The sequence below is a fragment of the Primulina huaijiensis genome, chromosome 6, assembly GCF_012295235.1.
Source record: "Primulina huaijiensis isolate GDHJ02 chromosome 6, ASM1229523v2, whole genome shotgun sequence".
Classification (NCBI taxonomy): domain Eukaryota; kingdom Viridiplantae; phylum Streptophyta; class Magnoliopsida; order Lamiales; family Gesneriaceae; genus Primulina; species Primulina huaijiensis.
In genome coordinates, this window is record NC_133311.1 from 20,077,779 (window position 1) to 20,092,808 (window position 15,030).

A 15,030-nucleotide genomic window follows, 5' to 3' on the forward strand; every position below is an offset into this window, starting at 1 on the left:
ATATATTTGAAAGAAAAATTAGTTATTGTCTACTCATTATGTCTATTCATAATTACGATGATATTAATATATTAAATATACGATGTGAATATGTTCCATCGCATCCAATAGATAAATATAGACATGTATGTGAGTACAATAGGAGAACATCGTTTCAATTATAATGTATATTTGTGTGTGTGAGAAAATGTGTGCTTTTACATGTCATATTTTGGTTATACATGCAATGCAAGTTGTGGACATATAAGTATTTTGATTACTCATACGTTACCAAAAATTGTTGAATTTAATAACCACAAAATCACCTCATATATAATCTAAAATTTAACTATTTTAGTCATTGTGAAAAATTGGAAACCTAATAATGCAAATGGGATTTCTATCGAAACTTTGAGTTGAGTTCGACCTAGATATTTTTAGAATCTGTTATTTTATGTGGATCTCACATACAAGAGAATAATAAAGTTCATTGGATGCAATCTTAATATAATAATCTAATGTTGGTTTGTATTTAACTAAAAGTGGATTTCAAAATGTTTAGACAGTATGTTTTTTTTTTTACACATATTAAAAGATAAAGATTGGCATTAGACGATAATTAAGTGAGGTGTATTCAATTCAGAGTTTTGATGACTTTTAATGATTTTTTTCAAATGATAAACTTTTATGGATTTGATAGATTTTTATTGACTATTATGGATTTTCACATATTTATAAACTGATTTACGTGGATTCATGTAGATTTTTTTGCAAGATTTTTATAAACTTTTGTGATTTTTTTATAGAATTTTATAAATTTTGTACTTAATTATAACATACTATTTTTTTTAATTTCTTTGAACCAATAATTAATTGAAATATATAACATATTCAGTTTAAAATAATTTTTCAATATTTATATTAATAAATAAATATACTTATTTAAAAGTTAAATCATTCAATCCTTACACATGTATATATGTTGGTTTGTATGTATGTTTGTAAATTTTTTAAAATACATCAATTGATTAATCTGTAATCTTGTTTTTGAATTGATAATATACATGTGAAAATAATATTATTTAGCATTGTGTGGATATAATTTTATATAAAAATATCATAACTTATGTATTAATTGAAATACTAAAAAGAATTTAAAAAACCATGGTTGTTGTGAGGCTATTCAATTATTAAGAATCAAACGATATTTTTTGATCATATTTTATTATTATTGAATATTACATTAATTAGTATAAATCATAAATTAAAAATCACAAAATCAATTATAGAATTCAATATTTCATATGACATTAAAATAAAAAATTATTAAATGAAAAATCAGCTAAAAAATGAAAAATCTGGAAAAAGAAATATGAAAATATATATAGAGATACACTTCGAAAATTTGAGAGAATGATAGAGATAGATGAGATGAAAAAAGATAAGAAGAGAGGTGATGTGAAGTGACATAGATATAAATAAATAGCTTATGTATGAGTTAGAAGTTTTAAAAATCCATCCAAATCTTGGGTTGAACCAAATACAATTTTTGACAATTTATAGTTGTAACTTAAGCTTTAGTGTTTGTACGTCAATGAACTATATGAAGTTATTAAAAGTATATTGAAAATTTGAATACCTATAGACTTTTATAGAGGTTTTAAAAGTCAATGTTGAATATCACTTGACTTTTTAAAACTCCATGAAAGTTTATTTTGAATATCACTAGATCTATATGGAGTATGTAAAAGTTTTAATTGAATACATGTAGACTTTTAAAATCTACAAAAGTGATTAAAAGTCAAAGAAATCTTCTACATTAAATACACCTCCCTAAATTTCGACATTTATGTCATATGTCCATATGTGGAGGTTGCATTTGAACATAAGGATTTCAAAGCCATAATAATAAATAAATTGGTTTGTTTGAGTAAATCCACTTAGCAAAAGATTTTAAATTTCAAATGGTCATTTTTTGAGTCGTTGTGGTAGATTTTAAATCCAACTCAACATAAAGTCATTTCAAATTCTGACCTTTAATATACCCTCAAATCCAAATCGTTCCATCCAAAATGTAACCTTAATATTTATTAGTTTTTTTGAAATTAACAAGTCTCGTATTTCCATCTGCTCGAATTCCTGAAATTATCAAATATCTATCTACATTTTATAAGTTATTGAAATTGAAATAAAAGATATTTTATGCTAGAAAATTTTAAAAATACTGGTTAATTAATTATATTAAAAATATATGAATTGCTGGTCGATGTAAAAGATGCGAGGATCTTCTATTTAAATTGTTCGCATTTTTAGTACATATATTGGTAAGTGACGCCAGCAATATAATTTGATCACAATTTTTCATTTTCTTGAAATCTTCATGAACTTGACTTTTTATTGGTCAATGCATGTCACCTAATTTTTAATTAAATTTCTAAGCTAACACATAGAGAACGTGGGTTTTTTTTTTTTTTTTTTTACAGAAATATTGAAGGATCTGATAAATTTATGTTCGTAATATGGATCGTCTCGATCTATATTTAAAGTAAAAAAATAATATTTTTCGTGTGTCAAATTGGATAAGAGATCTATTTCACATTATTGATTTTTTAATTAAAAAAACATGATAAATAATATTATTGATTACTTGATCGAATAAACCATCTAATATAAAGTATGTCTATTGTGAAACGGTCTAACGAATTTTTATTTTTGAGACGAATCAACTCTACCGATATTCACGATAAAAAGTAATACTCTTCGCATAAAAAGTAATATTTTTTCATGGATGACCCAAATAAGAAATCTGTATCATAAAATACGACATGTGAGATCGTCTCACATAAATTTTTACTTACAATATAACGTAGATAGAAGAGATATATGTAGTCTTATTCCAATTAATTAATAGTTTCAAATATCACGGCATAAGTTGACAAATAGTAGAGCACGTTGCCTCACATTTTATTCAAATATCGTGAATATGCGTATAAATAATTATTATAAATTAAATATATATGCATCCAAATTATTCAAGATTAATAAAACTTTGTGACCAAGTAACATGTAATTGAATACAGCATGAAACAGATCGATATATATTATATAATAGATCATATGTCTCGTGATGCAATAATCCAAATTCCAGCTAAAAATTATATTTTACGCTTAATTAAATTATTGATAAATTATTATTGTAAATGACTTAATTGTTACATGATTCGACTAAAAATTAGATTTTACGTTTAATGAAATTGTTTTTTAAGTCTAGTTATTGTTATTAAATTCAATTAGGTACACTTTTTTATTTCCAAGGTTATGATTTTATTAATTAAAATTACATAAACAAATTAAAAATATATTATAATAAAAAAAACATATACTATTGATAATATAACCATATTAAAATTATTAACGAGTAAATTATATATTCAATTATAAATTTTTTTCAACTATTTATTAATAAATAATAAAATGATATTTTTCTTGATATATTAACCAGTATTATTATTGTATGGTCGGATTAAGTGTGTATTTAAAGGTGTATGTGTAAGAGTAATATTGAGATGAGTGATCTCGTGAGAAGTTCTCATGAAACAAATTGTTGGCTTTTCATTGCTTTATCTGGTTGACTAAGTTGGTCGTAAAAGAGTCATACCGGATCTTAACAATTAATACTTTGTTTGCTAAGGACATGACTGGAAGTAGGAAAATAGTAAGATTGACCGGTAAGAGACATAAGATAACACAATAGATAGACACGCATCTCCCCCATATTCATAGGACTGAGAGGCCGAATAATTAACACCTATGTTTACGCACTCTGTCCTGTAACGAGTATAAGAAAATAAATGTATCTTGTCTAATTACTATAGCTCTATGTCTAGTGGCAAAAATTTGATCATAGTAATATATTAATAAAATTATAAATTTACACAAATAAAATATATTTTAATAAATTGATAAAAATAAATATTTAGTAGATTTTAATTTTTTTATTAACACTTATATTAATTAAGTATAAAAAAATATTTAATTTTTTGAATTGAACTTAATAAATATAAAATATTAAATATATATACTTCTATACTATTATATTAAGTGTGAGGACATCATAATAACTACCTAGAGATGATACCAAATTTTTATTCCAATTTTATCCTTATATGATATTAATATTACACTTTTGTTTTTTGTTTTTGTTTTAAATTTCAACACACACTTTTATTTTTATTTCAACAATTCAAATATCAATTTAGTCCCTCCATAATTTGTCAAATTTTACTTTAGTTCATCGATAATAATAAAAACTATTGTACACACGCGATGCGTGTGTGTGCATAGTAACTAATATATATAAATTTTGTTAATATGAGGATATTAATTTTGATTATGTCAACAATTATTTTACGTGAATCACCACAAGTCTCAATCTATTGGGCCGTTGTTAATAAGTTCTGGCTAAAGGCCCATAAATTTGCTGGGATAATCGGTTTCCTCTTCTTCCCCCTTTCCTTCCACAGTTGATACATTACATTTGACGCCCCATTCATGCTTCTCCCACCTTTCACGATCGTGTTTCGATATTAGTCTGTAGAAAAAAGTATGGCTCTAACGACTCTGAAATCAATCCAAGCGGCGCTCGACCTCGTGGAGTCGAAGAAGGAAAATCTCAGAAAAGCTTTTGAAGGATTGCAGTCGCACTCATCTTTGCTGTCTTCATTTGCTTTCACGTGGAATGACATAGAATCAGATGTTAAATCCACTCAATTGGACCTCCTCCAGAAGTTCTCGACCCTCCAGGCTCAGGAATCTCTGAAGATTCGGAAGCCCAAACCCGTGAAGCTTCACGCGTCGGTCCCTATTCCAGCCCGACCGGAATTGAAGTCTCTGTGTGAGAACATGGACGGTCTGGGTCTGCGTAAGTATGTACTTGACCGGCCCAAGGAAAGGACCGCCGTTAGGGTTGAGTTGGCTGACGCGTTGAAGCACGCTCCGGATCCGGGTTCCTTGATTCTGGATGCCCTGGATGGGTTTTGTGGCGCAGGGTCGGATTCAGGTACTGGCTCTGAGCTGGGAGCGTTGAGGAGGGCGTGCGCGGTTTTACTGGAGGAGTTTATGAGAGTTGGGTTCGAGATTGGGGCGGAGGTCAAAGAAAGAGCGGCGGCTATTGCTGCTGAGTGGAAGGGGCAGATGGCGAGTGTAAGTGATGGGAACGGTGGAGATGAAGACGATGAGAAGAAATTAGAGATGGGGGGTTTGGATAAGTTAACATATTTGCAGCTCTTAGCTGCGTACAAACTGGTAAGTGATGGTGGGTACGATGCAAATGAGTTGATCAATCATGTTGTCATGATTGCTAGGTGCCGCCAAGCTGTGGAGTTGTGTCAAGCAATTGGACTTCAGAGCCGGGTTTCCGGTAAATTTGGGGTTAATCAACATTTTACAGCTGTGTGCGCCTGTTATATTGATCTTATTAGTTTGTGCGTGCATCAGTGTGAATTGTTTGTTGTGTGCTGGCTAAAAAAATTATAGAAATTGGGGGCTTCACTTCTTGAATCTTGGCTGTTTAAGAGTGGAAGCAGATTGTTTTGATTCATCTGAAATATCTTTTGTTTGGTGGCATGGGGATCTGAGATTCTCTTTAGAATAATAAACTTGAATGACTGAATTTGTCTATCACTAGTAATTTCCTCTCTGGGTTTAACTAAAGTTCAGATATTTTTGACTATATGGTGCTATGACTGTAATCTTTGCGAGTTTGTGTTCAGATTAAGTCATTTGAAATTTAGTATTTTAAATTCATTCTAGTTGTCTGGATGGTGTGCCATGAGGAGATTCAAGTTCATTCAATCTAAATTTAAGATATTTCTTTGAGAAAATCATGGTGTCCATTAATATTCAAGTTTCGAATTCTTTCTCCGAATTAAATCTCGACCACCCACCTGAATTAATTTTGTCCAAATGCAATCTGGTTGAATTCAAAACTGTCTCCTCTAGATGGAAAGTTTTTATTTGTAGAAACTAAGATATCTTTACAGTTGTATTATGTTGTTGAAAGGAAAAAAAAGAAACATTAATATGTTTATTTCAATCTCGGTTGTATCCCCCCTGTAGTAGTGGCGAAGAAACTGGAGTTTGAGTCGAGAATAAGTTTGAAACTGGATTTGGAAATGGAGGTTTACTTAATTTTGATGATTTATTATTGATATGAAAACAAGGATGGTGAATTTTGACAGTTAAGATGGAAATAAGGATCCGATATTATTCACATCTTCTATGACTTCTTTAGCAAAACAACCACGTGTTCAATTATTATTGTTTGTTTGGGTAGTACATGGGATAAGAAGAATGTTGCCATCACATGAAGTAATTTTTATTTTTGTCGTATCTGTCTTTTGTATGCATACTCATGAGTCAACTCATGTCATAGATACCTGTGCCTATGCAAGTTTGATGTTTAAATTAGTGTAGCCTCCTCTTCCTTAAAGCAAGGTGTGAGTCGGTGTCCATAATTGTGTAGTTTTGAAAACCGACTATGTGTTTGTTTCTTTAATCTGTGTACCATTGTACACATCTACATACCCATGTTGTGATATTGCCATGTTTATCTGTTTTAAAGTTCGGTTTTGAACAGCGATATTCATGGCTTCCAACAGATATCGTGCAGAAACTCATTTATAAGGGCAAACAACTATTGGCTCTCAAATTCATTTTTGAATTTGAGCTGATTGATGAGTTCCCTCCTGTACCCTTATTGAAAGCATATGTGCTGAATTCTGAAAAACTTGCTCAAAAAGTGCGCAAGAGTGGGAAGGGGTCTCGTCAATCAATGGTAATCTTTCGTATTCATTGGAGACGGTATTTCTATTACAACAATTTTGTTGGAGAATAGATATATGTGCATGAACACAATTTCACTTACGCTTCTCCATAAATATGTTTTACATGCGTGCAATTCAGAAGGATGTGTCGTATAGATTAGGTTTCTCAATAAGTTGGATTTGAATTCAAATTCGATCTGAATAATCTAATTGATGCTCTATGGTATGAGTTGTGTATATTTGAAATTTGGTCCAGTACATTAGTATTTGAATATATATTTTTTTAATTACATGGCTATGTATTTGTACGCTTGTGTATAATTTTTTTAGACCTAAATGTGGCAACTTGGATTAGCTGGCATCAATCTTCGTTTCAGACCTTAAATTGTCTTCTATCAGACCCCTCATAAATAATCTCGTCGAAAACTTCAGAATCAGATCTTCGATCTTGAATTTTTTCTGTATTTTGATTTCGATCTAGCATGTCAAGGTCCTTATCAACAAATTGGATACAGTTGTATTCTTGCACCCATTTCATTTTTATCTTTCATTTAAATTTTGCCCAAGAGGAGGATGATATTGATTTTACTATATTGGAATTTTTGGTTTATCTTTTCCCCATAAATACTGGAGAATGAAATATTTGTCAATGACAATATTGTCATTGTACATATAATGTGATAAAATATCTACATAAGCCTCTTATTGGGTGTAACAAGTAGTAATTATAGGACTTAAAATGAAGCTGTTTGTGGAATTTATAAACCAAACAACTAATTTAAGTGTGTCTGAGGCTACTGTTACATTACGTATCTACTAAAGCTAGAGACTAACAGCCTTGTATATTTCTTGTAGAATGAAGCTGCTACAAAAGAAATTAATGCATTGAAGGCTGTGATTAAATGCATCGAGGATCACAACCTGGAATCTCAGTACCCAAAATCTGTAATGGTGAAGCGTATTGAGAAATTGGAGAAAGAAAAGGGTGATCGGAAAAGGGCAGCACCTGCGGCTACACCTAAGCCGCAGCAGAATTTGAAGCGACCCCCCCAAAATGGAAACAAGAGGTTGAGAGCTGCTACTGGTCGGAGAATTCCCGCCAAGCCTGTTGTTCCTCGACCACAAGCATCTTTGGTGCAGAGGTCAGGTTTGTTGCCAGATTACACTGCTCCATACCTCAGTACATCTGCTGGGGCCTATGGCGCTGGTCCAATTGCTGCTGCTGCTGCTGCTATCCCATATGCAGGCTCATCTGCCGGTGTGTATGGATTGTCGGGAGCTGACCCTTTGGGCTTTAATCCAACTGCATCTGGTTCTTATCCTAGTGAACCACATGCGCTGCAACCACATGTGCAGCCTGGTTATTATGATGGGGCTGTTGGTTATGGTGGATATAGCATCCCATCTCAATACCAACCAGTTGATAGCGGTGGATATAGCATCCCATCTCAATACCAACCAGTTGATGGTGGTGGATATAGTATCCCATCTCAATACCAACCAGTTTACTATCAACAGTAAACATGTTACTCTTCCAGATATGGACAGTCTCGTCTTTGTTGCACATCTTGATTTTAGATCAATGTTATCAAAAGCATTCTTCTGCTTTTTGATTAATGGAATTTTAGCACCATGGCGAGATTTAATTTTCTGCCCTGTTAACAATGATTGATTACTGCAGTATTTTCTGCACCAAAATCAGTCGAGGGGCTAGGCCCGCATAGGTTAATCATGACTTGTTTCATGTTGATCTATCACTTTAATGCATTTTTGTTGCCGATAAGAATAATTGTTCTTTGGCTAGTAGTTTATGCTAGTTTAGTAATTTTAACGTTTTTCTTCTCTTGAATATATGGAATTTGTGTGTGAAATAGGGAAACAAGATTGTCACTTTCTGAATGAATCTTGTTACCATCAAAACTCTTGACCTTACCCAGCTGATCAGTGATCAAATGGGCACGTCTATGGCTCATTTCAACTGTACCTGCTGACGCTTATTTCCGTTTTTGTTTCCATTTTAATCAAGTTTTACCTTCGTATACAAACTATTTATATCTTTGAAACAAAAGTGATGTTTTAGTTTGCGATGGTTAAGAAAACCCAATTACTTATGGTCTGACCTTCAAAATTTTTGACACAACAGTTTCAAATGGCTTATAACCCACACACAGTATAAGCTCTTTCCAAACCGAAATACGTGCTGAGGTCCATAACTGGGAGCCTCAACATGTATGGTTTCCTCAAATGCTCGACATGACCTTTATGGTCTTTTATGCACGGGATGAATGCGTAACAGCTTTCCCATATTTCTTTCACTCACCAGCCAAAATGAATCTCTATTAGTTCCTTTTTTCCATGTGATTATATATACATTTTTCGTGGCAACTATAATGGTCGTTTTTTTTTGTTGGTGTTGGGTGTTATTGTGCTCGATTTTTTCGCTGGAACCATAGTCCTGCACTTTCCATCTCAAAGATTTTCGAGACATTTCGGGAGGCTCGTATGGCAGCGTGTTCTATGATTGTATTAGTCCTGCTTCTCGAGGCTCAATTGAACGACTGTCGTTGGTACAATTTCCCTTCGTTTTTTTGAGTCAACTCAACTGTTAAGTCTGTAATGGCAACATGGGTTGGTTGATGAACTGTGTACGTTTGCTTGTAATGACCCTTTCCTTTTTGGCTTTAGTTATATATATATATATATATATATATATTCACAGCACCTTTTCTTTTCTTTTGCAATACAATTCGGCAATCAGATCGGATGTTTCGATCTACAATTTTAATGTTGCATAAGAAATAATTTTACTCGTTAAAACAATTGATGTGTATTTGTAATCAGTCTAATGATAGCTATTATTTTGTGATATTATTAATTAATAATTGTGTAATTAAATTTATTGATAATTGAAAAAAATAAAGAGGTTGGTGTTGTAATTTAATAATAAGATTTATTTCAAGTAAAATATTAACGTTGGAATTAAAAAATTTTAGAAAAGATTTATGGTAAAAATTAAATTTTTCAATGTGATGGTACAAAGAGCTAAATATCAACTAATATTAATAATAAATAATAAATGAAATAGATGGATAAAATAAATGATGATTGAATATCACAACGGGGTATATTGGAAAAACTGGATGAGGACAAGTCACTGACAAACTCAACTCCGTCCACACCTGAAACCCGTACTCCCCCATTTCACTTTATTACATGACAACAAAAACAAGTACAATTCTGCCCCTACCCGAAATGTCCATATTACCCCTATCCTTTTTCATGTCGTCTCGAAAGGCCTCTCCCCCCTCTCCATCTCTCCCATGATGGAAGACTTTCCGGCCCTCTCTCACTCTCCCTCCGATAACGCCTCGGCACACGTGACCTCCACTCCCGAGCACGTGCCAGATGGCGGCTCCTCTGTAGCTCCGGACGCGGCTTTTCCCGGAGGCGGCTGTGGATCCAGCAATGGAGCTAAGTACAGGCTCATGTCTCCGGCCAAGCTCCCGATCTCTAGGTCCACATGTATTACGATTCCTCCTGGACTCAGTCCGACGTCATTTCTCGAGTCACCTGTTCTTCTCTCCTACGTTAAGGTCACGAATCTGTGGAACTTGAATTAGCTGATTTTTGCTTGTTAGTGGCTCACTTGCGATAATGTGATTGATTCTTTAAGCTCCAACGAATCAGTTTCGGATCCGATTCCTAACTTGTGAATTAAGTCTCTTCTGGAGTTAACTTGCAGCTCTGTGTAGTTGATATGATTAAATCTGAAGGATTTAAGTGCTCCTGAGTGAGGAATTGGCTGTCGTAGGTCTTGGTTGTGGGAATACTTTTTGAGACCTTTGAGAGTGTGAATGGCCAAAAATGGTGTTATGCGAACTAAAGGTGCCTGTAGTAGTGGGGTGTTTGTGGAATGTTTCAGTTGATTTTATTATTGATCTGATTTTTGGTTCTTTTTCATAATATTGCTGATCGTTGAATTATTTTCCTTTTCATTAAGAGGCTCATTTGGGGAATATTAATGGGATGTGAATAAGATGTGTGATTCGGGAACCGTTGGTGTCTTGTGCTGAGGAAAAATTATATTAGTTTCTCCATGGAGTTATCTGCTCATTTTTCCAACCTTTTCGAATATTTTAAAAATAATTTTAGAAATATGATATTTCATTTCTCTTTTGTTTCTTCACATAGTGATCTCTTTTACTTAATGGTGAATGACATTTTATTTTTTGTTATTCTGCCAACAAAAAAAAGAAGATGTTTCACTTAAATGATTAGCTTCTTGAATGCACGTCAGAGGAATTTATGCCACTATGATTATGAGGATCAATCCATAAAACTATTGCTTTCCTGTTGAGCTTGATAAATTTAAGAGTCTTTTTGGTGCATATGGGATTGATGGTAAAGGATCATTTTCGGTTTCTTTTCTAATGCGTGATAAAGGACGGAAGAACAAGAATCTGTAATTGAATAGATTGGAAGGTTATTAATGCTATTTAATGACTGTGGAGAGACTTGAATCCTCGACTTTGACCCTTTTTGTCCTTCCAATACTTTATCAATTTTGCAGGTGGAGCCTTCTCCAACCACAGGTTCTCTTTTTAAGCCTCAGTTGATGCAACGAGCTTGTGAAAATTCAATGTTATCATCTGAGAAACTTTGTTCCCGTGGCCATGCTGTTGATGGAATAACGCCACGTGATTTTGAGTTTAAGTTCCTCGCTGGATCTAATACCGTATCAGAATTACCATCTGCAGGACAGGCTGTAATGTTCAGAATCTTTGTATTGTGTGATTATCCTTATTATATGGTGTTCTCCTCCCCCTCTTTAGCCACGGAATGGTTTACAATAAAATGAGTTGGAAAATGATTTTCGTTTCACATCCTCTTCTTTCTTATGTAATAGCAAATCCTAATATTGTTTTGATGGGAATGTGAGTTTGAAAATAAAAACGTATCGTAAAATGAGTAGCAGATTCCCCCTTACTCGTTTTACTTCATGATCTTCAAACACAGACCAGCTATCATTTGTTTGCCACTCTTTGCAACTTCGCCTCTGTCTTATTTGACACCCATTTGATTTAATCATTGGATTCTAGTATAAGTTCTTCAAATTACAAATCTCCATGAACTAGGATTCATTTACGTCAAATGGTTCCCTTTTTAGCAATGCATTATTGTCTCAAAATTTTAAGACGATACATATTGCAAAGGTCTAATGACTCGTAGTTCCATGAGTATTGACTAATTTTTCACTAATATAATAATTTCTTCATGACAAAGATTCCAGTGGGGTTTAATGCAAATATACCATTTGGTCAAGCTCAGGATCGACGATTTTCACAATCATCAGCACCTCCAAGTTTGGTGACATGTGGGCTATCGGAGTTGAGAGTATCTGCGCCTATGAGTGTGCATGAGTCATCAGCCTGTAGTACTGTTGATGAATTAAATAATGAAAGGCACTTGACTCCAACTATCATTACTGATCCTAAAGATGGCAGCCCATCAACTACAGCTGAGAGAACATCAGATGATGGGTATAACTGGAGAAAATATGGGCAGAAACTGGTTAAAGGAAGTGAGTTTCCAAGAAGTTATTACAAATGTACTTATCCTAACTGTGAAGTGAAAAAGATCTTTGAACGATCTCCAAGTGGACAAATTACTGAAATTTTCTACAAGGGTTCGCATGACCATCCAAAACCACAAGCTGCCCGTCGACAAAATCCTGGTGCTCTTATATCCATCCAAGAGGAGAAATTGGATCAGAGCCTGTCATTCATGGTTCAAGAGGGTAAACATGCCAAACTCTGATAAATTTTTCTTTCCAATTTTTAAAAGGCTTGACAGCATGAATTTTGGGTGGCCTTGAGTAATTCCATTAGACTTGGGTGATCGATATGAATGAATATATTTTTTAACTCAATTCTCAACTTGTCTATTAAGTATCCAGCTCAAGGCTAACCACCGCTCTGCTTATTAGTGACCCTAGCTTTAAAGCTTTATTCATCTATTTGTTTTTCCACGGCTAATGGGCTTTGCAAATCATTATTTTGAGTTCTTTCTGATGTACATGCTTAAAATGGAACTGGTGGGAAGAGCCGGCAAATCTGTTTGAAATATTTATTTTATAATGATGGAATGCTTTGAAGTTGGTTGTAACTATCTGGGACAAACTTTGCTGACACGGTTAATTTTTCAAGAATTCTGATGTTTGTACTCGGGCCTGAGCTGGTCATCTTCTTAAGTTAAAGTCATGGACGATGGTGTTTGTGCTTAACTTGTAAAATATCTCAACTGAGTTTTGTGTTTGAATGCTCAAAGTGCAAACGCCGCTCAGCCCTAGCCAGCTCAATGAATGGAGCTACCAACCATGTGTTAATTATGATACTTAATTTATTTCTAATTTCACTTCCATTTTTGCTAAAGGCAAATTGAACACAAGCAATTTGGAGCCCAATGTCTCTTTGGTGTTGTCTCCTCGGAAAATGAACGAAGATGGTGTCGATGGTTCAGGTTCACAATATCTGGCCATCAATGATGAAGTCGATGAAGATGATCCTGTTTTGAAGCGGAGGTATTGTATTTTAGATTTGCCATAAATATATAATAGCCATCTTAATTTCTTCTGCTGAAAACCTGAGCAGGAGAATGGAGGATGATCTTGATGTTACACCTGTTGTTAAGCCCATTCGCGAGCCACGAGTTGTCGTTCAAACTATCAGTGAAGTTGATATACTAGATGATGGGTATAGGTGGCGCAAGTATGGACAGAAAGTGGTTAGAGGGAATCCCAATCCAAGGTATGTTTCAAGTCGAGGGCTTAAGCCTGCTTTTAAAGATCAAGTAAAAGAACACTGTATTGCATTCATTCTTCAGATTCAAAGTGGATTAATCTTTATAGTTTCTATTATATAATATATTATCGTTTCTTATAAAAAAATTAGTGTTTCATTAGCAATTTTTCCTTTTTCAAAAGTTGCATCAAATCTGATTTCCTAATTCCGAACAATTAATTCAAACACAAGACCATATCATGGTGCAAGGACCTTACCAACAGAGTACCTGAGTTGTCAACAATTTTCATGAACTTGGTTTTTGCTATTCTTATATGTTTTGTCTATAACCCAGGAGTTACTACAAGTGCACAAATGCTGGATGCCCAGTTAGGAAACACGTGGAGAGGGCGTCACATGACCCCAAAGCTGTCATAACCACATATGAGGGTAAGCACAACCATGATGTACCAACTGCCAGAAACAACAGCCATGAATTTGCTGGAAACACTCCGTATACCATAACTTCAAAAATCATGCAAGAGGAGAGTAATTCACTCAGCCTTGATCTTGGCGTCGGAATTAGCCGTGTTGCTGAGAATAGATTGAATGAGCAGACATGTGCCTCAAATGCTGCAGACCGAGACCAAATTGCACTACATGATTCTGGTATGAAGGTAATTCAACAATCTCCTGCTTGCTATGGTATCGTAAATGGTGGCTTTAATCTGTATGAAAACAGAGAAAATCTGGTCCAGGTTCATAGCTTTCAGACTCTGCCCATCCATCCTTCTAACCAATATCCACAAAACCCTGGAAGAATACTTATGGGGCCTTAAAATTGTTTATGTACGTTGAGAAAATGTAAAGTAAATTTCGACAATCTTTTCCCGTCATTTCTTATTTATGGAGCGGGGAAGATCATGTACCTATGCCTTAGGTGTTAGGAATGCTGCTTCATCTACTTGTGTATTAGATGTTCCATGCCTAAAAGGCGTTCCGTTTTCAATGTGAGCCTCTATCATGTTCTTGATGTTATAGTTCATTCATTCACACGCATTAGACAATTTCACGGGTGCAAAATTTGATCATTAAGTTATGAGTTGAATTCCACATAATCAGATGCCTATATTTACATTGGTGTTGATTTAGTAGGTTGCATGGTAAATCTTGCGTCTAATGAGTTTGCGGTCTTGGTTATAAGCTTTAGCAAAGGAATTTTTTTAGCATTCGACGCACTCAAGCGTCAAATAGGTTTGAAAGTATCCGATATTACGGTTTTGAGAGTAAACACACTACAAATGGGTGGGATGAATTGTTATAGGTGGTGGTTCTGCGTAGCGTATGATTGAAAGATATGACGAACCTAGAGTGTGTTTTTTTTTTAATAGAATGGAGCCCTGCGAGTAGGATCCGATGCCACTGGAAACTACACACAGTAGAATGAT

General features: G+C 34.0%; 2 protein-coding genes across 3 annotated transcripts; both read left to right on the top strand.

The window, feature by feature from the left end:
* The first annotated feature begins 4,458 nt into the window (after positions 1-4,458).
* On the top strand, positions 4,459-8,638 carry LOC140978076 (FRIGIDA-like protein 1). The gene is made up of 3 exons (XM_073442849.1): positions 4,459-5,398; positions 6,639-6,814; positions 7,659-8,638. Exons 1-3 carry the CDS (start codon positions 4,585-4,587, stop codon positions 8,322-8,324), a joined length of 1,656 nt encoding a protein of 551 aa, XP_073298950.1. The 5' UTR covers positions 4,459-4,584; the 3' UTR covers positions 8,325-8,638.
* Positions 8,639-10,067: 1,429 nt separating this feature from the next.
* On the top strand, positions 10,068-15,016 carry LOC140978080 (probable WRKY transcription factor 20). 2 transcript variants are annotated; one of them, XM_073442858.1, is made up of 7 exons: positions 10,068-10,396; positions 11,374-11,568; positions 12,087-12,600; positions 13,236-13,383; positions 13,454-13,609; positions 13,938-14,312; positions 14,953-15,016. In XM_073442858.1, exons 1-7 carry the CDS (start codon positions 10,124-10,126, stop codon positions 14,990-14,992), a joined length of 1,701 nt encoding a protein of 566 aa, XP_073298959.1. In that variant the 5' UTR covers positions 10,068-10,123; the 3' UTR covers positions 14,993-15,016. The 2 variants fall into 2 exon arrangements, with proteins under 2 accessions (XP_073298959.1, XP_073298957.1); XM_073442856.1 differs by lacking the exon at positions 14,953-15,016 and having other exon boundaries at positions 10,069-10,396; positions 13,938-14,615.
* The last annotated feature ends 14 nt before the right edge of the window (positions 15,017-15,030 follow it).